At 45.3% G+C, this 25796-nt stretch overlaps 3 protein-coding genes and 1 pseudogene across 8 annotated transcripts; 2 read left to right on the forward strand and 2 right to left on the reverse strand.

The window, feature by feature from the left end:
* The first annotated feature begins 6397 nt into the window (after positions 1 to 6397).
* LOC125519746 (DNAJ heat shock family protein) lies at positions 6398 to 14432 on the forward strand. Its single transcript, XM_048684493.2, has 3 exons — positions 6398 to 7035; positions 13072 to 13487; positions 13651 to 14432. Exons 1-3 carry the CDS (start codon positions 6868 to 6870, stop codon positions 14105 to 14107), a joined length of 1041 nt encoding a protein of 346 aa, XP_048540450.1. The 5' UTR covers positions 6398 to 6867; the 3' UTR covers positions 14108 to 14432.
* Positions 14433 to 14855: 423 nt separating this feature from the next.
* On the forward strand, positions 14856 to 18216 carry LOC125518803 (choline-phosphate cytidylyltransferase 2-like; annotated as a pseudogene).
* Positions 18217 to 18689: 473 nt separating this feature from the next.
* LOC125521883 (secretory carrier-associated membrane protein 4-like) lies at positions 18690 to 22074 on the reverse strand. 6 transcript variants are annotated; one of them, XM_087534419.1, is made up of 12 exons: positions 21677 to 22074; positions 21001 to 21102; positions 20852 to 20914; positions 20674 to 20707; positions 20469 to 20573; positions 20313 to 20375; positions 20151 to 20244; positions 20006 to 20051; positions 19812 to 19879; positions 19681 to 19729; positions 19513 to 19578; positions 19018 to 19154 (listed from the first exon to the last, which is right to left on the reverse strand). In XM_087534419.1, exons 4-12 carry the CDS (start codon positions 20681 to 20683, stop codon positions 19122 to 19124), a joined length of 534 nt encoding a protein of 177 aa, XP_087390545.1. In that variant the 5' UTR covers positions 20684 to 20707; positions 20852 to 20914; positions 21001 to 21102; positions 21677 to 22074; the 3' UTR covers positions 19018 to 19121. The 6 variants fall into 6 exon arrangements, 5 of the variants coding, with proteins under 5 accessions (XP_087390548.1, XP_087390547.1, XP_087390545.1 ...); XM_087534422.1 differs by lacking the exon at positions 20469 to 20573 and having other exon boundaries at positions 18690 to 19154; XM_087534418.1 differs by having other exon boundaries at positions 20674 to 20914.
* A 259-nt stretch (positions 22075 to 22333) lies between these two features.
* LOC125521882 (NADH-ubiquinone oxidoreductase-like protein) lies at positions 22334 to 25568 on the reverse strand. Its single transcript, XM_048686946.2, has 3 exons — positions 25389 to 25568; positions 22780 to 22864; positions 22334 to 22646 (listed from the first exon to the last, which is right to left on the reverse strand). The coding sequence occupies exons 1-3, from the start codon at positions 25533 to 25535 to the stop codon at positions 22537 to 22539; spliced, it is 342 nt and encodes a 113-aa protein (XP_048542903.1). The 5' UTR covers positions 25536 to 25568; the 3' UTR covers positions 22334 to 22536.
* Positions 25569 to 25796: the final 228 nt, after the last annotated feature.

The following is a 25796-nucleotide window of genomic DNA, read 5'->3' on the forward strand; positions in this document are numbered from 1 at the left end:
ACATTTGTCATGATATAAGGAAATATAAATAATAACTTTATTGTTGCCTCTAGGGCATATTTCCTTCATCCTTATCATTGTCTTAGGCCTTGGTTCCCTTCACTTTCTTAGTTCCATCGGGCCTATATGGTTTAGTCGTCGAGTAAGGGGTTGGGCTCCTTCTGTCATCACCAAGGACATCTTCTTCATCCTCCACCACCACACTTTTCTTCTTCGAAGCATCGAAAACTTCTATGGTTTTCCACTTCTCCTCATCCTTGAGCTCTTTGTAACTATGTTGAAAAGTGAAAGCTCTTCTTTTCTTCTTCCTCTTCTCTCCTTTGTTGTTCCTATCTCGAAATAATCCTTTTGCAATCATTTTCTACCAAAAAACAACCAACATGTCATCATCAAACTAGTCAACATTTCAGCAATTGCGGAAAGTAGAGAAAGCAGACAAGAACAAATGATTATTACCAAGTCACTATCACCGCAACCACTTGGGTTCATGCGATCAACACTTGCCAAGAAATCTGCCCACTTTTGACATTCGGCGTTGATGGTGCCCCAACACTAATGAAGGGAGTCACTTGAGCAATAGTGGTCACTAGTGTTGCGCGCATCGAAGTACTCCTTGATGCTTTGCCAATAAATGTTGGTGGATTGGTCGGTCCCAACGGTTGCATCTTGAGAGACTTTCTTCCATGCGATGTAATTTGCAGTTCTTCCCTTCATAACGAAGCCCTCATCATCCATGTCGAGATTGTCGTCACCATATTTTGGAGTTTCATATTCTTGTGATGCATAATCATGTGAATAATCATCATTTGTCACATTTTCTGCGCACATGAAAGTTTCATCATCGAGACTACAAATGGACGTACACGTAATCAATTTCACATTCTATTGGAATCGATAATTGAAACGACAAAGAAATGCACAAACAGTTTTTTTACCTTTGCGACATATCATCGAACACATTGGATGCGGTAGTCGTCGGTGTGGACACATCTTCCTCCATGGCCAGCGGCGGCAGAGGAGGAGGTTGATGAGAAGCTCTATGGCTAGAGGAGGACGCCAAGGTCGGCGCCGACTACAAATCGCCCGACGTAGCCGCGTCCGGCTTCGAGATTTTGCCGACCGAGGTTGGTACCCCGTCGGGTTGTGGTTCCGTGCCGCTGAACGCTTCACGCCTCCACCGCATGGCTTGGTGGCCCGCTGCTTCTTTGCAGCCTCCGGCATGATGGTGACCGGCCGGGTGGGGCAAACCTAGGGCGGCGGCATCCACATTGGGGAAGGTTGGCGCGGAGGAGGTGGCCGCGGCGAGGTGGGTCAGGGCACCGGCGGCGGAGTCGGAGAAAGCGATAGGGTCATCGGCATCGGCGGGAGGCGGACGGGCGGGAATCTGACGACGGCTAGTCGCGAGGAAGACAAATGAACGACAGTTGGGCAGTTGGTGGGCGGTTGCGTTTTTACATCTTCATATGGTGGAGATGCAAATTTGCACTGTGAAGTGTTGTAGTTTACATCTTTGAGAAATGGAGATGGTATGCTATTTTTTCTTTACATCTACACCATCTATTGGAGAGGTGGTGTAAAAGGTAGTTATTTTTACGTATACATCTTCTATTATAAGATGATCTTATCTTACTAGTAAGATTTTAAAAATAGCAGTGTGTTGTAACACTTTGATGACAATCGTTTTTCCTGGCTAACGCGATTGTAAGGCGATTAAAGTTTGGTCGCCGCCGCCGGCGGCAGTTACCGCCTACCCGGCCACTGCCCTCGCTGGGGTCATGTGCTCCTCTCGGCTGTGAACTTGATGCCCTGATGAGAGAAGGAGAAGAGTTGTTCTAGCATGGGCGTTGTTATCTCTGCGATCTGCTACAAACTGTTTTGAAGGATCTGTTGCCTGCACAATCTTTGTCCCAGCACGTGTCTAGCAAAGCTGGTTATCAGTCCCGCGCAACTCCGTTTGCCTTACAAAGGTGTTGTGATTGGTTTTTGTCCCTCTGTATCGTGCTGATTACGGTTGGTTTTCTGATTTCTGTTCGTTTGCTAAATCGACTTGTTCCGGAACCTGACCAGGAGCAATGAAATTTCTTAGCTGGAATTGTCGTGGTCTTCAACAGGACGCATCCGTTAAGGCCCTTCTTGATGTTAATTCTCGAAGGAAACCTGATGTTTTATTTTTGTCCGAAACACACCTAGAAGAATACCCGGCTGATTGCTTAATGAGGCGACTAAAGATGGACCACAAAGAAGTCGTCCGGAGTGACGGCCGAAGTGGTGGCCTCTTACTACTATGGAAGAAAGATGTCAATATATCGTTGCGGTTTAAGTCAGATAAGTTTATTGATGTCTTGGTGGATTCAGGAATAGATGATGCATGGAGATTTACCGGCATGTATGGGGAGCCGAGCTGGGCAGAAAATCATCAGACATGGCAAACTTTACGTGATCTGAATACTTGTGGCAATCTGCCATGGTTGATGATGGGAGACTTGAACGAAATCTTGTACTCCTTTGAGAAGGAAGGGGGCAATCCAAGGCCCCAACGTTTCCTGAAAATGTTTCGTGATGCATTATATGCTTGTAATCTCGAGGATTTTGGTTTTATTGGTGACAAGTTTACTTGGAAAAGAGGTAAGATTAGGGAGAGGCTGGATAGGGCCTTGACGAATGAGACATGGAACAATAAGTTCGCTGATGCAATATTGACAAACCTTGAATATAACAAGTCTGACCATCTTCCTATACTCATGTGCATGGGGGAGGGGAGTGCGCCTGATCTGGATCCTACTACAGTACTACGTTTTGAGGCAAGGTGGTTGAAAGAGGAGAAATTCAAGAACGTGGTACAAGAAGCATGGGATCGGGCTAGTCCAAATTTGTTGGACAGTGTCCTGACGGAGCAGTTGAGCTTTGTGCACGGACAATTACATCGTTGGGACAAAGCGATTTTAAAAAGCCCAAAGTGTAAGCTGAGATCTATTTAGAGTGAGCTTGAGAAAGTAACTCGGCTAGAGATGAATGACAGGAACATTGCTAAACAAAAGGAGTTGTCAGAAGAAATAGAGAAATTATTAGAACAAGAAGAAGTGTACTGGTCACAAAGGAGCAGATTGAACTGGTTGAAATTTGGTGACCGCAACACTGCGTACTTCCACAACTACGCTAGTATGCGACAACAGCGAAACAAAATTAAGAAGTTGAAGGACAATCAGGGGGTTTGGCAAGAGGGGTTTGCACATTTAAACCCCGTGATCTCGAATTATTTTGAGAGTTTGTTTGCTTCGGAGGTGGATGATGTTGACCCTGGGTTACTAGAGAAGGTCGTTCCTCGGGTAGACCAGGCGATGAATGATGTATTGAGCGAGCCCTACTCAGTGGAGGATGTTAAGCGAGCACTTTTTTCTATTGGTGATTTGAAGGCCCCAGGCAAAGATGGTTTGCATGCTTTATTCTTTAAAAAATGTTGGTACATCCTTGGGGGCGATTACAGAAGAAGTGCTTAAGGCAATCCATCAAAAAAAATCATCCCAGAAGGGTGGAATGACACTATCATGATTCTCATTCCGAAAGTGGACGATCCAGAGAAGGTAACACAGTATAGGCATATCAGCTTGTGCACTGCTCTTTACAAGATTATATCTAAGATGATTGATGTTCGTCTAAAGAGCTTGCTTGATGATGTTATATCTCCTGTCAAAAGTGCCTTCGTCCCTGGACGCCTTATTACCGATAATATTCTTGTCGCATATGAGAGTATGCACACAATCAAGAATAAGAAAAAAGGAAATTCCGGTTATTGTGCGGTCAAGCTTGACATGCATAAAGCATACGACCGAGTCGAGTGGGTTTTTCTTCAAAATATGCTGCTTCGGTTGGGTTTCCAACAAGACTTCGTTGATCTTCTTATGGCTTGTGTCTCATCAGTTAAATATAATGTGAGATTTAATGACCAGGAGACGGAACGGTTCATTCCTTCTAGGGGACTCCGTCAGGGGGACCCTCTCTCTCCGTACTTATTTTTGCTGTGCGCGGAAGGGTTATCAAGTTTATTGGCTCATGCAGAGGAGGTTCGTGGCATTGAGGGGGTAAGGGTATGCAGAAATGCACCATCAGTTTCACACTTGTTATTTGTTGATGACTCCTTAATCCTCATGAAGCTGATTTGATTAATGCAACCTTATTGAGACAAGTACTTGATCTTTATTGTGCAAACTCTGGTCAAATGGTTAGTGAAGCTAAGTGTAGTATTTTCTTCAGTCCAAATGTGGATGTCCAACTAAAAGCTGATATATGTACTGAACTCAACATCATGACTGAACCAGTGTCTGATAGATATTTGGGCCTTCCTGCCATGGTGGGTGTCAATAGAAGTGACAACTTCATGTATTTGGTAGAGAGGGTGATTGACAGACTGCATGGCTGGAAAGAAAAGATCTTATCCCTTGGGGGTAAAGAGATCCTGATTAAAGCTATAGTTCAGTCCCTCCCAGTTTTTGCCATGTCAGTTTTCAAGATCCCAAAGAAAATTTGTAAGGAAATTACTGATGCCATTGCTGGGTTTTGGTGGGGTGATACAGAGGAGAAAAATCAGATGCATCGGTGGGCATGGTGGAAGATGTGTATTCCCAAGAAAAATGGTGGCATGGGGCTCAGAGACCTACACACATTTAATCTAGCTATGCTTGCTAAGCAAAGTTGGAGATTGATATCATATCCCGAAACTCTGTGTGCTCGTGTGCTACGAGCTAAGTATTACCCTGATGGGAATCTATTAAAGGCGGGTCCTAAGAAGGGATATTCATTTACTTGGCAAAACATTATAACAGGTTTACAAACTTTCAAGAGAGAGTATATCTGGAGAGTGGGTTCAAGAAGTCTAATCAATATTTGGGAAGACCACTGGATCCCTGGTAGCCCATCCAGGAAGGTGATTTCAAGGAGGGGTATGTGTCTTCTGCAAACGGTAAATGAATTGATTAATCCATGGACAGGAAGTTGGGATGAAGTGTTGATTCGAGAAAATTTTATCTCAATGGATGTTGAACGAATCTTGAAGAGCCCGTTGAGCACACATTTAACTAAAGACTTTATTGCCGGGCACAAGACTTGGTCGTTCTCATTTTCAGTCCGGTCTGCATACTATACGGAGTGGGAGCACCAGTTTGGAGCGCGTATAAGAAGATGTGATGATGGACCATCTACTTTAAACCCAGTTTGGGAGATTCTTTGGAAGCTACAAGTGCCCAGCAAAATTAAAATCTTTGGCTGAAAGGCGTTGCATGGAATTATTCCGGGTATGTCTGTTCTGGAAAACCGTCACATTCCAGTCTCTACGCTCTGTCCGATCTGTAAAAGGGGTGCAGAAGACCTGAAGCACCTCATGTTTACTTGTGATCATGCAAACGAAGTTTGGCTGTTCTTGGGCCTTTAGGAGACGATTGCACATGCTGATGCATTAGACCGGTCTGGATGTGTCATCCTTGAGAGTTTACTTCGAGATAAAAGGCAAAAGTCTATGATATTGAAACATATTGGCTTCCAAGAGATCATATTGGTTGGTGCCTGGTACATATGGTGGCAACGAAGGGAGTCCGTGAAGGGGGAAGTGGTGGCGAGTCCTCCTAAATCGGCACTGGCTATACATACAATAACAACGAATTATGCCGGGGCTTCGAGTGCTAGCCAAATTACTGAAGGGAAGTGGTCTAAACCTTGTCACAACATGTATAAGATGAATGTGGACGCATGCTTTATGGAGGATGGATGCGGGGCTACTGCGGCCGTTCTTCGAAACCACCATGGACAGGCTTTGGCTGGTTCATCGTCCCTGGTTAGTCACGTTCTCGGTGCCGCTTCCGCTGAGGCGATGGCATTGAAAAATGGTATGATGCTTGCAGACCAACCTGGATGTTCCAGTATCACTTTTGAATCAAACTGCCTCGAAATTATCTTAGCATGCAAGAGGGAAGTGGACATTCTGAGTCCTTATTCGGCGATTTTGAATGACTGCTTTATATTAGTTCAAAGAATCGGGTCTGTATCTTATGCTCATTGTTCAAGAGGGGCAAACCAAGTGACACACAAGTTAGCTAGATGTTGTTATGATTCTAATTCTGTAATCTCGTGGGATAATGATCCTCCACAGTTTATTCTAGCTGAACTTGTTTCTGATGTATCCCTTATTTGAGTTGAATAAAGTGTGCCACAGGTTTAAAAAAAAATGGTTTTTAAAAATAGCATCCACTTAGAAGCAGCCAAACAGAGGCTTCCTAACACCCAACGAATAAACCGGAGCCAGGTGGATTGGTCTGGCCCACATGGCGGCCCCACGTGATACGCCGCCCGCGGATGGCGCGTAGCTACTTCCCGCAAGGCAAAAAAGCACGGAAAGGAAGAAGATTTGGGCGGAGAGCATCACGGCCAATAATGCCGCAACGCGTCTCCCCCCTGTCTGTCTCTTTCATCCCCCCTCTCTCTCGCTGTCGTCGTCGTCCCTTCCATCCCCGCCACCACCACCTCCTCCTCCTCCTCCTCCTCCTCCTTCTTCCAAGATCTCCTACACCACTTTGTCTCTTCTTCTCCCTCCCCGCAAACTCCCCTTGACCCCTTCCAATTCGATCCCGTTTCGCGCTGCTGGTTTGGCCGGGTATCTTGGCTGCTTCCATCGGATTTGGATAAAACAAACACCGGAAGGGAAAGCGGGACGCTGCTATCCTCCCTCCCATTGCCGCTCCTGCTCTGAATCGTGTCCAATTCCACGCATTTTTTCCGGGCGGGTCGGGGTTCGTTGGCGCCGTGCGGATCCGTTACGGGAGGTCGTCGGCGTGCGTTCCTGTCCGTCCTTGGTTCTTCTTGGCATGAGCGTTGGGGAAGATGGGGCTGGATTACTACAGCGTGCTCAAGGTCAACCGGAGCGCCACGGAGGACGACCTCAAGAAGTCGTACCGCCGGCTGGCCATGAAGTGGCACCCCGACAAGAACCCCGGCGACAACAAGGCAGAGGCCGAGGCCAAGTTCAAGAAGATCTCCGAGGCCTACGAGGTACTGCTATTCTAATCAAAACCCATTTGCTCTCCCATTTATCCTTCTTACAAATGCCGCTTGCAACCATCATACTACTATCTGTTTCGACTGCGATCTACAAAGCGTTGCAGCCATGTCAGTTTATGGGCATTATGTGTCGTTTGTTATGTCAATCTTGACTTTTCCACACAAAAAACAAATGCTAATCTGATTGCAAGAATCCTACTTACGATAATAAAAATGCTAGCATGTCAACTGTCAAGATAATTCTGTTAGGTTGATCTCTCTCCCATTTGAACCCAACGGGTCGAACAGGCCCCTGACTCGCGCCCTGATCAGGGGCGCCCAACCAAACCATGGTTGGTGGGCCCCTGTGACCCGTGCTATATAACAGAGGTGGGGGCCGGGGCACGACTCACGAGGTTAATCGCTGCCACAATCCCCACCTACAATCCCTACCGATCTAGGGTTAGCGCAGTGCTCACGGGAAGCTCCTCCACCGCCGCCCTCGTCTGGATAAGCAGAAGGTAGGTCTACCGGAGAATCTAACCTATCCGATCCAAAGCGATCTAACAATGGTATCAGCCAGATCGGGTTAGACTTTTTTGGTTGAAAAGAAATCACAGAAAGAAATCCCTCCCCCAAAGAACCCTAGCAGGGCAGAGTAAAGAAAAAAAATAAGTAAACCGGAGCATGGCCTCGGGCCTCGCCGGCAAAGAGCGCCGCCGTACGGCCGCGCCTGTTCCTCTTGATCCCCACACGCATCGGCAAGCCGAGGTGCGGGGACGAAGAACCACCCCGTGAGGGGCAAAGTACACCGCAGCCAAACCGCTCGACGGCGGCGCGCTCACCGCAAGGGGGACGTGCAGCCGGCGAGGGGGATGGCCACGACGTCGCATCGGAATCTTGCCGGATCTCTCTCTCTCTCTGTGTGTTCTTGTAAACGGTGGCAGAGAAGAAGAAAAGAAAAAAAGGGAAAGGCCGCGCGGGGCGGCGCGGTGGTTTTCATGCCGTTGCCGGCGGCCGGGGCGAAGCTCCTCCACCGGTGCCGTCGCGCGTAGTGGAGCAGAGGAGGGCTCAACCCCGCCTCTCTCTTTGTTACAGGAGGGTTCAGGGAGGAACAGAGGGCGGAGTGAAAAGGAGGCCCGCGCAGCGCGGTGGCCGGTCGACGCCGTCGTCGGCGCCCTGGGCGCGGCGCGGTGCCACGGCGAGCGGCACAGTAACGAAGGGCGAGAGAGAGAGATTGAAGAGAGAACAGAATGGGGGCGCTAGGTTTCGGGTCGGGGGACTCTGTCCCGTTTTTGTTCGAGTGCAAAGCGCGCCAAACCGTCCGATCAAATCCGACGTCGCAGATTGAAACCCTAGCGTAGAAGCGGGCCAGCTGGGCCGCCGGGGAGGTGAGGCCACAGCCGCGCGCTGGACCGGGCTGTTTTCGGCCAGGTGCGACGCGCGGAGCGCGCACGAGCAGGCCACGGGCCTGCTGCAATATATATATATATATATAGTTTTCTGTCCAGTTTTTTTGGGCAGATTTACAAAAGCTTTTCTATACAAATTTTTCCAACGAAGATTCTGTTTAGAAAATAGAAAAGAAAAAAAAGTAAACAGGAAAAGTTCTGAAAATGAAAATAGAAAATTTTCATAAAAAGAAAAGTTCATGAATTTTATACAGAAAATTAAAAAGTTCATGAATTTTTTATTCATGTTTTTTCCTGCGTAAATAATTAATAGTGCTCTTTTACAAAGAAAATAAAAGTTTAGATATAATTATATTTAAAGAGCATATTAAAGTAATTATTGAAATGAAATGACTATGTTATTTTTATGACCAACGTTGTTAATAACATGATCATGTTTTATTATTGAAAATAAAAGTACTCTTTTAAAAGTGAATAGAACTAGAGTAAAAGATTAAATTGTTGCTTCTCTAAATGCATTTTTGAACCAACCGGTTACAATTCCTTAGAGAATAAAATAGTACAGGATTGTTTTTCAAATAGAATATTGTAAAGTTTCCGCTGCAAAGTAAAAGGTTTATCCTCCAATTAAATTGGAACCAACGGGAAAATTTAATTGAAAGAAATGCTCTTAGCAATGTTTTTTCCATGTGGGTGAAATAAGATGCAGATAGTTTCCGCTATGACAAAAGAAAGATATTTGTTTTAAAGTTAAAATATGGTATTGTTATTTTCTGACCAACGTTGATGATAATAGTGCTATAATTCTATGAGTCTTATGTTCAAAGTTTAAATCTCTGATAAATTTTGTATCAAAGTGGTCAATTTTTAGAGAATAGATAAAGATCAAGAAGTGCTCTTGAACTAGAGAAACGTATATTTCTTATTCCCGCTGCAATAAAGTTGATGATGATGATTAATTCTTAGCAAAGTTGTTTAATAGAAATACTATCATCACATTGTTTATGAGCTATATGCATTATTTCCATTTCCGCCCAATGGTGATATGGAATTAATGTAGAAGGATGATGTTTATTCTAATTCTGCCACAACGGTGTTTTAGAATACAAAAGAAAGTTTCAAAAGTTTAATTTGCATTTTTTTAACCAGACCAACGTAGGGTTATTTTTATGCCCATTATTGTTGATTATTGGCTAAGTTTTCTCAGACTAAAAGTTTTCCATGCTTCCATTCTGGGTACTTGTGACCCGAAAGATGACCAAGAAAGGTCATAACGTGAGGGAGTATGTTCTCTCTAAAGAATGGCATCAAAAGAAAAGAGATAGATCATTGAGAGTCTTGGTTGATGAATGTCTTTCATGTACTCTCTATGAAGAAGATTTTTCAGTCAACATGATTTGAAATGAAACAAGCAACATGCGTGTTTAATTTGACCAACGTCGGATCAAGCATGTGTGTCAAAGAGCATTTGGATTTATTACTAAATTTGATGATTGAATATGCAGTCATAAGAGCCAATTCTGGCATTTATATTCCCTTACAGGGAATTACCCGCATGGCGGGAAAAAGATGATTTATGATAAAACCTGCATGACGGGAAAAGTCTGGGAAAATACCTGCGTAACGGGGTAAAGTTGACATAATATTATGTCAAAAATCCCGTATGGCGGGAGAAATTCTGGCAAGAGAAAGACATGATAACTCATGTGCTTTTAATGTATCCCACTCTAGGAGAAAAGCATGGAGTAGCTGAAAGGTGCAGCCGTACACTTATGGATATGGTGCGCAGCATGATGAGTTATTCCAACTTGCTATTGGGATTATGGATGGAGGCACTTGAAACCTCCATTCACATTCTTAATACGGTACCAAGCAAGTCGGTGCCCAAAACACCGTGCGAGCTATGGACAGGAAGGGTGCCCTCCCTACAACACTTCAGGGTGTGGGGGTGCCCTGCTGAGGCCAAAATGTTTAATCCAAACATTGCAAAGTTAGATTCCAAAACAGTGAGTTGTCAATTCATTGGCTATCCAGACAGATCAAAGGGTTTTCGTTTCTACTATCCAGACATATATACAAAGTTTGTAGAAACAAGACATGCAGTCTTCTTAAAGGACGAAATGATGAGGGGGAGCTTGGTAGCTCGAAAAATTGATCTTGAGGAGAAGAGGGTGCATGCACCTAGATTCAGGAGCCATTTTTCTCACTATTAGTTGCAACTCCACCCATGACAACTATGGGGGTAGACCCGGAACCTGTCCGTCAGGAGCTGATTGAACCTGTTGTTGAGCATGAAAGGGAGGTGCAATAGCAAATTTTAGAAGAAGTGCTAGAAGTTGAGGCACAGAATGTGCCAGAAACTGAGGCCCTTAGAAGTTCGAACAGAAAAAGATCCCACCTCATATGAAGAAGCCATGAGTTCATCGAAGTGGATGAAGGCAATGGAAGACGAGATGAAATCGATGAGTTCCAAAGATGTTTGGGACTTATAGGAAATTCTTAAAGGAGCCAAAACAGTAGGCTGTAAATGGGTCTACAAAATTAAGTATGACTCTAAAGGGAATATAGAAAAGTATAAAGCACGGCTCGTGGCAAAAGGATTTACACAAAGAGAAGGGATAGATTACAATGAGACATTTTCTCCAGTCTCATGTAAGGATTCCTTCAGAATCATAATGGCATTAGTTGCTCATTTTGATTTAGAGTTACATCAAATGGATGTTAAGACGGCATTTCTGAATGGTGATTTAAAAGAAAAGGTCTACATGAAACAACCCAAGGGTTTTATCATGGAAGGCAAGGAAAATATGGGATGCCGCCTGAAGAAATCCATTTATGGATTAAGACAAGCCTCTCGGCAGTGGTATCTAAAGTTTAATCAAATGATTAAAAGTTTTGGATTTAAAGAAAATATTGAGGATAATTGCATTTATGCAAAGTTTAAAAATGGGAAATATATTTTCCTAATCTTGTATGTGGATGATATCCTGCTTGCTAGTAGTGATGTTAGTCTACTACAAGAAACAAAGAAATACTTATCCTCAAATTTTGACATAACAGACCTTGGTGAAGCATCATATGCTTTGGGCATAGAAATTCACTGAGATAGGAACAATGGAGTCTTAGGACTATCGCAGAAAGCATATTTAGAAAAGGTTCTTAAAAAGTATAATATGCATGCGAGTAAAGCCACACCTGCTCCTATAGTCAAGGGCGATAGTTTTGGGAAATTCCAATGTCCCAAGAACCAGTATGAGATCGATCAAATGAAAGCTGTACCATATGCTTCGGCAGTTGGCAGCTTACAGTATGCACAAGTGTGCACTCGCCCTGACTTAGCTTTTATCACCGCGGTACTCGGTAGATATCAAGAGAATACAGGCATGGAGCACTGGAAGATGGTAAAGAAAGCATTGCGTTATGCGCAAGGCACGAAGGACTACATGCTAATATACAGGAGAAGTGATTCCCTAGAGATAAAAGGGTATTCAGACGCAGATTTTGCGGGGGACAGAGATGATAGAAAATCCACGTCAGGATACGTCTTCACTCTCGCTGGGGGAGCTATTTCGTGGAAAAGCTCCAAGCAGTCGATAGTTGCATCATCCATGATGTATGCAGAATTTATAGCATGCTTCGAAGCCACGGGGCAGGCGATATGGCTAAAGAAATTTGTACCCGACTTGAAAGTGGTAGATTGTATTCACAAACCACTAAAGATGTACTGCGACAACCAACCCGCGGTATTCTATGCTCACAACAACAAGTCGAGTAATGCTGCCAAAACAATAGAGATAAGGTATTATGTTGTGAAAGATAAAATCCAGGATCAAACTATAAGTCTCGAGCATATAAGGACAAAGGATATACTTGCGGATCCGCTAACGAAAGGCTTACCACCCAATGTGTTCAAGGAACACTTAGCCGGCATGGGTTTAAGGGAAAGCCTTATGATTCCTGGATAGGCCCAAAAGGAACAGAATTTGTTTCTGAACATAACGTATGTTGTAGCTGTATGATTCTATCGGCAATTAAGCTGTGACGATGAAACATGCTCTATGTACCAATATGTGATGAAACAAATAAACTAGAAAGTATAGAGTTAAAAGTAAAGTTGAGATCAAGGGGGAGAATGTTAGGTTGATCTCTAACCCAACGGGTCGAACGGGCCCCTGACTCGCGCCCTGATCGGGGGCGCCCAACCAAACCATGGTTGGTGGGCCCCTGTGACCCGCGCTATATAACAGAGGTGGGGGCCGGGGCACGACTCACGAGGTTAATCGCTGCCACAATCCCCACCTACAATCCCTACCGATCTAGGGTTAGTGCGGTGCTCACGGGAAGCTCCTCCACCTCCGCCCTCGTCTGGACAAGCAGAAGGTAGGTCTACCGGAGAATCTAACCTATCCGATCCAAAGCGATCTAACAAATTCTACTCAAATCGCAGGATTTTATGACCAATATTAATCTTGATTTTTGCACACACAAATATACTACTCCTATATTATGCCTGCCTTCTAATCTGTTTGCAAGAATTTTATGATTAAAATGTTTACATGCTTTATGGTGATGCTTCAATGTAATGCTTGCGCAGATTGCTGGATTTCTTTTATGATCAACATCTACTGCCTTTCAGGTTCTGAGTGATCCGCAGAAGAGGACAGTATATGATCAATATGGGGAGGAGGGCCTGAAGACCTCCGCGGACGCCGGTAGCTCGTCGTCATCTATGAATGGCTCCACCAACCACCGCTTCAATCCTCGGAATGCCGAGGACGTCTTTGCTGAGTTCTTCGGCAGCAGCAAGCCTTTTGAGGGGATGGGGCGAGCCAAGTCGATGAGGTTCCAGACAGAAGGCGCCGGCACCTTTGGTGGGTTCGGTGGTGGCACCGAGAGCAAATTCAGATTATACAATGATCCTGTCGGCGCCAGCTCTAGCCAGCCCCGGAAGCCACCGCCCGTGGAGACGAAGCTTACCTGCACGCTTCCAGAGCTATACTCTGGTTCGACACGCAAGATGAAGATATCCAGGAACATTGTCAAGTCTAATGGGTAATCGGACTGATTCCCTGTGATATTTCCATGAATTTCTATCCTGCATTCCAAACTGGCCCCATACTGGAGTCAGATGGAGATGTCAAGAACATGATGGCTGATGCATATCCATTTCATTTCTCCCATATGACCTTTTTCTTACCTGCTCATTTTTGAACAGGCAACTGGGCACTGAATCGGAGATTCTGACAATCGATATAAAACCTGGATGGAAGAAAGGGACCAAGATCACATTTCCGGACAAGGGCAATGAGCAGCCGAACCAGCTTGCCGCCGATCTCGTCTTCGTCATCGACGAGAAGCCTCATGATGAGTACACGAGGGAAGGCAACGACCTGCTGATCTACCAGAAGATCGACCTGGTGGATGCATTGGCAGGAACCACAGTGAATCTGAAGACCCTTGACGGGCGTGACCTGGTGATCAAGCTGACAGACGTGGTAACACCGGGATATGAGCTTGCAATCGCCAAGGAGGGGATGCCTATTGTGAAAGAAAATGGGAGGAGAGGCAATCTGAGAATCAGGTTCGATGTTGATTTCCCGAAGAGGCTGTCATCGGAGCAGCGGCATAATATTAGGAAGGTTCTTGGAGGGGGAGGGCAGCCTCAGCAGTAATGATGACGTTCCGGAAGCAAATTCAGCTCTCCCATAGTTGTCCATGAAATGCAGACTAATTCAGATGATCTTCTTTGGTTGGCTTGTATGTCTAGTTACTTTTGGTTTGCGGGCACTTGTTCCTGATCTGCTCCTTTGTTGAAGAAATAGCGATAGTAATTGTTGACTACTCCATACAGATTACGGTGTAATGTTAATTTGTTCACTTATTGAGTCACATATTTCAATAGTCCTTGAAAATTGTACAAATTCCAATCTTCTCCTTCCTTTGTGAATTATCATGTGTTGCAAGTAAAAGAGTGAAAGCATTTTTTTTCAGTTCTAATGTGTTTTGTGAATTATTATGTAGTTTGATGAACAATGCCAAATTTACCATGATTGGCATGGCAGGATTGGAGTCTTCTAGTTCATGCAAGGAGAAACTTGATAGGTTTGATGAGGTGTAATCGTATATACTGTACCCCCCCCCCCCCCCCCCCTAAATAATATGATAATGACAAGCAATTCACAAAAGATGCAGTCGCTCGTTATGATGCCTAAGAAGATCGCCATCAGCACTGAAGTTGTATCCTGTGGGAATAATAAAAAGGCAAAGTTGATTTTTAACTCAAAAGAAGAAAAAACCGTTGGGACTCCATATCTGTATGTATCCGTAAATAGCAATGGCCATGCTTGAATTGTGGCCTCATCGCTCTGAAAAGGAAACCGTTGCATTTTGCGGCTCCGTTTCCACGTGGTAACGGCGGTGATGAAGCCAGCGGAGGAGGAAAGGGAAAGCCAGGAGCCGCCGGCGACGGTTGGCATCGTCACCGGGGAAACAGCGGCCTGTCGCTGTCAGGGTGTACGCCGACGGCATCAACGATCTCTTCCACTTCGGCCATGCTCGCGCGCTCGAACAGGCCAAGAAATCGTGAGAGCTCTCCTCCCCTTCCTGCTTTCACAGTTGCAAACCTCCTTCGGTTCTGAATTATGATGTCCTTGTTTGCAACTCTTGTCTCTGTCCTACGCAGTGGTACAAGGGCAAGACCGTCATGACCGATGACCGAGGAGGAGCGCTACGAATCGCTTCGTCATTGCAAGCATGCATCTCACATTTTTTTTGGGGGGGGGGGGGGGGGGGGCTCAAAATCTCGTCCTTTTTAGCAATGCAATGCAATTTTTCTCTTTACATTATGCTATGAATCTCATTGAAGGTGGGTCGACCAAGTCATACCTGATGCTCCCTGGGTTATCAACCAGGAGTTCCTCGGCAAGCACTGCATCGGCTACATCGCGCACGACGCGCTTCCGTCAGTATATACTTATTTATATGTAACAAATACCACCTATCCACTTTGCATACTTCCAAATCATCTACTCCCTCTGTTGCTAAATACTATAAGTCTTTCTAGAGATATCAATGCGCACTACATACGGAGCAAAATGGAGTGAATTGCGAAAAACCACTACATTGAAGCGTAGGTTTGCAGGAAAGACTCTTCTACGAATTTGTGCCAGAAAACACTGATTTAGTCCTAATCTTTTGCAAAAAACACTGATCAACCGTTTTATGCATTTTAACCTTGATTATGACATGTGGGGCCATGGTATTTTTGCATAGTCACCATTCGGGTAAAAGTACAAAACGCAATCAGCTCCTCGTCGCCGGCCTGCAGCAGAGGCATCGGCGCTCATGGTCCTCGTCGCCAGCCATGGCCACACCGTCCAGAGGGGGGGAAGGCCAACTCCACCGCACGACCCTAAATCTATACCCATTTTGTCCGGATTTTGTCCGTATGGGGTAGAAATAGGGAGAACAAACGCCGGACAGAGGCCGCACAAACTCGCTGCACGCAGCGCTACTACCCCATTTTCACCCCATACGCCGTGGTCGTGGATGCACGTGGTGGGTCAGGTACAGAAAAGGAGAGAGTGACATGTGGGGTCGAGGCGGACACAGACGGACGACAAGGACGCGAAGACGTCCGCTTTCTGTTCGCTTTGGCCCCAAACCGAGAGCAACTTTGGTCTGGAAATGGGGCAAAAGCGGACACGGGCCGGACAAAACGTCCGTATGCTCCCATGTGCTGGGTCGTTTGATTTGTCCGTTTTACCCCAAACGGACACAAACGGACGATTTGGGGTAGAAATGGGTCACGCGGTGGAGTTGGCCGAAGAGGTTGGCTCGTCGCCGTTGGCTGGTGGTGCCGCATGTGGTGGGACGAGCACCAGAGGACGAGGCGGTGGCTGGTTCATGCACGCGGCAGCGCTGCTGGCTTGGAGTCGCCATGCGCTTGGTACCGTCGGCCACCGCGCGCTCACCGTTGAGGTCGCTGCTTGCTGCAGCTTGCGCGCCGCCGTCGCTGCTTGTGCCGAGCTGCGCGGCACTGCTAGTGCTTGCTTCCCTGGGAGGTCCGGGTCAAGGGCGCCGCCGCCGCTGCTTCCTCTGCTGGGAGGGCGGGGTCAAGCATGCCGCCGCTTGTGCCCGAGCTGTGCGTCGTCGGCGCCGCTTGCTCCGTCGGGAGGCAGGGGTCGCGCCCGAGCTGCCTGCCGCCGCTTGCTACGCTTGCACCCGAGCTGCACGTCGGGGTCGTAGCCGGGAAGGGAGGTGGCGGCGCTGGGAGGGCGGGGGCGCGCCGGGAGGGAGATGGCGGCGCTGGGAGGCGGGGGCGCGTCGGGAGGGAGGTGGCGGCGCTGGGAGGCGGGGGCGCGCCGGAGGGAGGTGGAGAAGCAGGGAGAGGGTAGTTTTTTAGGGGAGAATTTTTTAGAGAGGGGAGAATATTTTGGCAAAAAGACCGTTAGGCACATCAGCAAATGGTGGGCTTCATCTATCATAATCGTCATCAAATGGGCTAAAGCCATCAACTAGTGTTTTCTGTAAAAGATTAGAACAAGAATCAGTGTTTTCGGGCACAAATTCGTAGAAGAGTCTTTTCTGCAAACCTACGCTTTAATGTGGTGATTTTTTGCAATTCACTCAGCAAAATGAGTTAATCTACACTCTAAAACATGATTATATACATCCGTACGTGGTCTTTATTGGAATCTTTAAAAAGACATATATTTAGGAACGGAGCTAGTAGTATGAAGCACGCTTTGACGCATGCAAGAGGAAGAAGAATTATAGTTCCATCCATTCCATGCAGTATGTGTTTGTAACCATTTGATCAGTTTGTGTAACTAACTTCATGTGCTTTGTTCCAAGTATGCAGACACTAGGAGCTGCCAATGATGTCTACGAATTTGTTAGAATATCCAAATCTCCTCATTCTCATGACCTTATATATAAACTGGGAATGTCTGATTTGTGTGCTGTTTGTGCAGGTCAAGTCCATTGGGAGGTTCAAGGAGACCAAGCGCACGGATGGCATCTCGACATCGGACATCATCAAGAGGATCTTGAAGGACTACAACCAGTACATCATGCGGAATCTCACCCGGGGTTACTCCCGAAAAGACCTCGGTGTGAGCTATGTCAAGGTGCCTGTCCATTCCAGTCCCTCAATAACTTCTCAAAAAGACAAGGAACAAAATCAAGCACTTCCCTTTTACTGTAATAATGTGACCAGGAGAAGCAATTGAGAGTGAACATGGGCATTACCAAGCTAAAAGAGAAGGTCAAGGAGCATCAAGAGAAGGTGATCGATCCAACCTATTCCTCCGTTTCAAAATAGATGACCCAACTAAAATTAGTACAAAAGTTGAGTCATCTATTTTGGAACGGAGGGAGTACTTGACAAAGCACACCCAATCTGGGACACTAGTCTTCACGTGATTTTATGGCATTGACTTTTTGACATATGCAGTTTCACAGCGCCGCAAAGATAGCTGGGAAGCAATCCTGTGGAGTGTATGGAGAATACTGACCGTTGGATCGTCGGGTTTCTTGAGAAGTTTGAGGAAGGTTGCCACATGATGGTAATCAATCCTCGAGTAACTTATCCGCAGTTTGTCAGCACACTATTACTTTGCGATCATGAATTGTATTCGGTTTGTTCATTTGACAGGAAACTGCGATTAAAGATCGAATTCAGGAGGGGCTCAAGAGGCAAGCCAAGTCGGAGTCAAACCTTTCTGGATCAGACTCAGATTCACGAAGATGTTTTGCATTCCTGTAGTGTGTAGTACAATGAGATTAGAATGCTGTTATAGCCTTGTCGGAGATCTATTTAGAGTAGGGGATTGTGTACTATTTAGAACAAAAATATTTCAGGTGATTGATTAATCTTGTTCGATACACAGTTGCTCATTTTGGACCTTACATCCTAGATGAATTGCTCGGATAAACTTGGATTTGCACGACATGTTCTTCATCTTATGAATATGTTTTGTCAACCTATGTGCTATTGCTAACAACCACCAGTTGTAATCTTCCTCTTTTTCTTTCATTTATCAAGATAGAAGGATAAAATTTTCAGTTAGTACTGGATACTAATTGAGAAGACACCATTCATTTTTATAGTTTCTTCAGATTTAGATAAGCTAGAACTAGCCTATTTTCTGAATCCATGGTAATATATATTTTTACCTGAAGATTGAAGTCGGTGCACCAGGTGCAGGAATAAAGAACTTAATTTCAAACCTGCCGATTGAGTAATCTGTTTCTTCAGAGATGTTCTTTCAGGAAACAAATCTGATATTAATATTTATAAAAAACAGTACATATTTATCAGATACAAATGAAAAACAAAAGAGGTCCTAAATGCTTTCATCTTTGACCGGAGAACCTGCATAAGCCTGAACTGTCTAACACGCTTCACCGTTCGCACATCGGCAGGAGACACGCTGCAAGTTTTGGAGGCATGGGATCTGGTACCACCATTCTGTTTCGGAGATGTTGAATCAAATAGTACTTGTTATCTTGATTCACATTTCTACTATGAGATTAAATCAATTTCCACTGTATGTCTGAATATGCAAGAATTCAGCAGAGGCAGTTCACCCACATTCACCGTCAACTTTGTGTTTTACATCAGAATGCTTGCTGTTGAGGAGACAGTTGCCTTGAATGATTTCATAGTCTCATTGCTAGGCTTCACCTGTGCCCTCGAAAATACACGCATACCCTCTGCAAAATAGTAGGAGTAAATTTTAAGGATGTCACTAAGCCATGCAGGAAAGTTTTATGGTTTCAATAATTGTGTGTGTAATAGTTTGAGAAAAAACACAGCAAAAGCTGATCATTCTAGTAGTTGCACAAGATTAGGAAGTAAGGAAGCATCCAAATATAATTTTATCTTATTGTTCTTCCTTCTATCACGAAGTCACTAACATGAATGAATGCAAGTCATGCAAACTAGACTCCGATTTTGGAGCTTCGTCACAACCAAGCAAGTTCACAAGAGCAATAGTAGTAACAACCAGGCCAAAATATTTTATGGCAACAGAAGTGTTGACAGAAATGAGGAGATGAAATGTGCATCAACCTCAAGCACCCAAATGCTTATAAGATATTCTGCCGTGAACAATACAAATCCAATTAGATAAAGTACCTGCATTGCTCCAAAACAGACAAGAATTAAGGCCCACGGCAAGTTACATCACTGAAGTTGTGTTCATAGTTAACCATAATAATGTAATGCAGACGAACGTACCCCGACAAACATATCCGTGTTTAAAACCTCGATAGCCACAAGAATTCCCCTGATTTCAGGTAAAGAAACAGTACTGAACTATTGCAGTTGGAAACTTAACAAGAAAACAGCACTGTGGTTATTAGACTTACGTAAGAGTTTTCCCCATGAATATTATCGGCGGAGCAATTGCAGCAATAACACAAAACCCAACATGCACCTGGCACATATCAAGCCGTCATTATGCTCATCTTACGTTACGGATGAAAGATGAATATCGAGAAAAATGCAATAGAATCAAATGTTTAGATTATTAGCATACGGACAGCTAAGTGCATAAAACTACCGAGTAGAAGACGAAAAACTGGGCAAATGTCACCACGCTATCAGTTCTGGCTTACAAAACAAGAGAATCCAGTTAGCAAATTTTCATTTGCACAGAGCATTGTCTGAACAATTATTTACTTCGAGCTGGTAGTTAAAAAAGAAACCTCATGGCCTGGTACAGAGGCCTGTACCATAGGATGTATGAAAGAGGACATCCAAATGCAGCATAGATGATGGCAAGGAGAAAAAGAACAATATCTGCCATAAAAAGGATAAGAAAAAGATGCACACTGAAAAAAAATGTTCGTGAGGCAAAATATTAGCACCTTCCCCGTGAATTGATTCAACTAAGACAGCAAATACATTCCAACTGAGACATACAACAATTCCTGCAAAAAGAGCAGCCGATGAACAAGTTCATCGTGAAGACTATCAGCAATAAATCCCAAGTAATTGGAGAAAACTGTTGGAAGGTGAAGTACCTAGCCAACTAGCAAATGCTGAATATTGCAACTGGTGAGCATGGGTTGGTATTTCATTGGCTATGTCATGATGTATGACAGGGAAGAATGGTGGCCAATTTTTCACTTCGATGGTGACACCAGTTGCACAAACAGATGTGTTTTTCAAAATGCGGTCAAAACATTAAACCATGACGGAGATGTAATGGTGATCTAGTAGAACTACCTCTGTTCATTGCATTCTCCCTCTATATGATATCCTGCAAAGAATGTGACACTTCTGAGAGAATTTTTAAGAGTCACTTTTGAGCAAATTGGTTAGCTTCACATGATAGTTTCTTTTTAAAATATTCATCTACAGAAATGAACACTATAGGATTTGTAAGTGAAAAAGGTGATCGAACCCGCTCCCTCCTCTTCAAATCCTCCTCCCATGATAAGAGCTCTTGCTCCCGCTTCTTCGGATCCTGCATGAATTGGACTTATCATCAACTGTACCAAAAAAACTATATTATCATGTTATATGGACAACGAGTCAATAGTATATATGTACATATAATGGGATGTCGATGGTGGCGTCATGCTTGCCACTGCCTCCAAAGCCCGCTGGGATCCATGATTTCTTTGCTGGAGCTGGTGCTGATAATTTCCAATTCTGAAAAACGCCGCAAATGAGCAAATGATATCATCTTGATACTTGAATAAATTCTTAGAAAGTGATATACTGAAATAACACCCTGCTTAGACTCAGGCCGCATACTGAACTAATGTACACTACTTCGGGTAAAATAAATAAATTAGTACACATAAGAAATTATCAAATCAGATACGACCAATGGAAATTCAAGATATAAGAGTTGAATGTTGCGACTAAAATTTCAACCTATCCACCAAAAGAAACCCTGAAGCCAGACCATAAGCAGAACTTGTCATCATAGATCACAGGATAAATCTTCCTCTCTCTTTTTTTAGAAGATAATCTTCCTAACTAGGGCATTTTGATCTAGAGCAAGTTCTTGATTTGGGGTGAGAATGTAGGATGAACTGCGCATACAATTCAGAGGCTTATATTAAAAAATCAATTGTGAGAGACAAAATACAATATCATTGGAAAAGGCACGGATTTTCTGAACCAAAGTTGATCTGGACATGAAAACTCGAATGTTTGCAATGGGAAATGTCTCATCAAAACCTGAACAAGACCAAGAAACATGGGAAGTCAGGAATACCGCGGTAGGATTGACATTCTCGTCTTCGAGCGGATAGGTGCTAGGAGACATTGAGAAGATCCCTAAGGCATGAATAAATCCCTGCGTTGTTTGCCTTTGGGATGGGCCACAATCTATTCTAAGTTGTGCATGACCAGTCAAAGGTTATTTCCAGTTAATGGTGGCCGTTGGCACCTTGGCACCTTGGCACCGGTCAATACTTTCCAATCTTGCCCCTAGGCCTGGCGTGCTTCACATATTTTCCTTCTTTTACCCTTCAATGTGGCAAATGCATGAATTGCAGAAGAAACTAATTCACACAGAATTCAGGAAAATCCAGCGTTCCGATTCCAGATCGGTGGTTGGTTTTGTCCTTCTAGGCAGTTTATGGCATGCACGTCACAGGCAGCAAGGGGTTAAAAAAGGCCTTTTGTTCTTCCTATATCCGCAACTAACATATGATTTCCCATAAACATTGGTCAAGACAACGCAAAGGAACATCATACGGAGAAAGAGAAATGATCTCGATGACCAGCACAAAGGAACATCATACGGAAAAAGGGAATTGATTTCAATGGCCAAATGTTCACTAAGCAGCTTCTAAAATCAATTTCATGTTCCTTCCCTCTCAACCCTTTTATCCAGAGTGCAGGGAGTTTGATACGGAAAGTGCGTTAATTCAGGAAATGCCGACAAATGTCAGCTATAGAAAATCAATTCGAAGTTAATGCAACATTATTATGTCACAAAAAGTAGGATGACAGTCAAAGACAATATTTTGCCATCAAGCGCAATACACAGTACATTGGCATACATTGTGAACCCAATGAGCATGCAGCAACTCCAAATTCTGCTGTGGTAAAGGATGGTATCTTCTCTACTTAGTGATGGTGGTCTTGAACATAGCGAAGGCCGCAGTATTTGCACACAGCAGGTGCATCCAGATCAAGGCATATGTACTCAATTGGATGGCCAAGGGCAGGGTTTTTATCTGTAATCCAAATGGAAACAGTCAGCTTTGCAGAAAATGCATGATCATGAGTATATCAGCATTCGCAAGCAACAGTGTGGCCAAAGCATGATGGTGACAATGTGTAAAGGTGGGAAGTGTTTGATTGATTTACCCCCTTCACATGCGGCAATTCGCCCTTCAACCTTGATTGGTGGCACCTCATTGATAAGTTCCATTGGAGATTTCTTGCTTGTGTCCTGCAATAAATAAAATGAAAGATTTTTTTATAAATAGTGATGACACAAGTCAGAAAAAATCACCCAATGCAACCAATAGACCTCATATGTCAGCTAATTATGCTACTTAAGGTGTGAATATCACATGACAAACTCCTTAAAACTGCTCTATCATGGCCTGGAACTTTTCCTGACTAACTGGTAGAAGGGAGAACTAGAGATGTGACAGTTAAACATCTGTAGGTCATGAAACGAAATCAAGCAATACACATCTCTTGGGAAGAACCTATCAATGGTCTGTCATGCTTCAGCCAAAGCTAAGGACACAAACTAGAAAGATACACAAGATAACAATGTATAGAAATAGTACAACAGGATGAGCTTGCATATTATGAAATAAGCAAAAGGATCAGAAGATCTCATCAAGCAAAGGACTACAAAAGCTTAACCAGGGATAATTTCAGTCCATAAACGTTAAACCCACTGAACCTTCATTCATTTAAACTTCTTGTCGATTTCACAAGATCATCAGATATATTGATAGCTACTCACAAAATGTCGATTTCACAAGATCAGAAGCACGCCGCCCTGGAGCGTCACACTGCACAGCCACCGCCACGCCTTGGCAGGACCTGCGCTTCATCACGGCGCTGTGCTGGGCACGGCTGCGGTGGCTGGATGAGGTGGTTTCCTGCGGCGGCGGCTCCTTCGACGTGGGGCAACTCTGTGCAGCGCGGCTGCTCCTCCGTGATGCAGCGTGGGTCCTGCCAAGGCGTGGCAGTGGCTGTGCAGTGCGACGCTCCACGGCGGCGTGCCTCTCGTTCGCCATGCCAGCGGTGGCAGCAAGGCGAAAGGCTCCGGTGGGCCTGGATCTGGGAGGTCCTCCACCAAATCTGGGTTTTGTCGGTCCTGTATGGCCGATGGGCCTGGGTTGGGCTCATCTGATGGGTCGATGCAGATGGCAGGGATGGCAAGTGGCAGTTTGGTGGTCTGGCCGTTCTGTGCGGGCAGAGGGTCTGGCAGCGCCGAGCAAAAGCTTAGCTTCTGGTTGTTGGCCAAGGCAGGCGTTGCCTTCTTCTTCAAGACATTGTTGAGACGCGGTGCAGGCTCTCCATCCAGACCACTCCAGGGGAAACCCTAGATCTGCTCGTGATCGGACGATAGTGGCATCAAAGCGTCATGCTGCCCCTTGGGGGCATCGTTCTTGGGGTGGTGACCGGCTGGAGGGACCAGTGGTTGCATGAGGATGGTGGGGTCGTCGCAGTGGTCGCCGCGGTGACCGGTGGAAGATGGCAGTGTTGGTGACAAGGCTTTTGTGGCAACGATGATGAGGGTGAGAGATGTCGGGGTCGTGGCAATGGCTGCGGTAGTCGGCTCTTCTCCGGCGTGTTCATGAGTTTGCCTCGGATTGTCTGTCACTCTGAAGTCAGAGCTGCGGCGGCGGGGTGCATGTGGCAACGATGATGGGTGGCAGGTGGTCTGTTCGGCGATCTTCTCTAGCACCAGCCTAGCACATTTCTCCTTCATAGCTCTCCGTCGGAATCGGAGCTGTGTTGTCCTCATCGCAGGTTGCTGGGTGATTGGCAGGATCTTCATGTGGCTTCGCACTGCCTCTATGGTGTGGCTTGGCTCGGTGGTCGTCTGCGGTGAAGTCGGAGTCGCTTCTCAAAGAGTGGGTATGATTATATCATGTGCCAGGGGAGAAGTGATGACGATGACACCTCCGCGCTACCTCGACTAGGCTTCCTTCGCAGCGGCGTGTGTGGGTTATCTTATGTGTGCCGCTCAGCGGATTGTAACGGTTTTCACCCGGTTTTCCATTAATTAACCGTGCAGTTCTCTTCTTCTTAATTAATGGATGAGGCAAATCTTTTGCCTCCGTTTCAAAAAAGAAAAAACTCACAAAATGTTGGTCTCATCAACTTGCTCATGTGTTTAGCTGTAGCAGCAGATTGTTTACATGACTCTGCTACCTCATAACTGAAGGATGGGTCAACCAGAGGAATTGGTACAGTTGAACGTGCAGATTCATAGCTTTCAGTTGTAAGCATTCATAGGTGCATCACCGTTCCTAACACTGTCAGCAAATTTATGACAAGGGTGGGGAGTTCCAAACTGATCACATGATTAGTATCTGAAAATGAAATGGACCAAATAGATATATCCACTCATAACATGTGCTATCAACGAGCTTACACTTATCATAGCAAGCCGAAAGATGAGAGTGATCTAAGACATCCAGATCTACCAACAAAACAGCTGAAGCCATTAGACACACACCTAGCATCAAGCAGCCCAAAAGTGTCTCAAAGGAACACAGATTGACCTAAGCTAAATGGGGAATCCAAAATTAATCATGCAACTACGCACCTAAACAAGGGACACACGCTATACCGATGGCAAAAATCGCACGCTGGACACGAAAAGGCGCGACCTTTCGCACCCGATTGGGTGGATCGTACGAGAAATGAGGTAACTTCTAGAGGCCTGGGAATCTGATCCAACCGGATCGGAATCTAGAGAGCGGAGACGAGGGGATGGGTACCTGCATCCATTTGGCGGTGTGGCTTCCAACGACGGCCGCGGCGCCGACTGCCTTCTCCGTGGCGAGGCCCCGCGCCGCGCCAGCGCGGCGGGTGCCGGTTAGGGTTCTGAGGAGCGTCGGGAGCAGCCTCCTCGTTGCGGTCGCCATGGCTGATGACGCGGGGGGGGGGGGGGGGGGGGGGGGGGGGGGGGGGGAGGGTATGCAGGTCTCGGGTGAGTTTGGGAGCAAATGGAGACGAGTTCCTTTGCCCTGCAAATTTATTTATGTTCATAAAAAATACATGTAACCTTTTTTTTGAGAACTTAAGTACATGTAACTTTATTTACACTAGTCATTGCAGGCAGACCTGGCCAAATGGGCCGGCATAGCTCGGGCTGACCCATTAACGTACCTGGTACGGCACAGCCC

This window comes from Triticum urartu, chromosome 7A, assembly GCF_056163025.1.
Source record: "Triticum urartu cultivar PI428250 chromosome 7A, HENAU_Tu73, whole genome shotgun sequence".
Taxonomy (NCBI): Eukaryota; Viridiplantae; Streptophyta; class Magnoliopsida; order Poales; family Poaceae; genus Triticum; species Triticum urartu.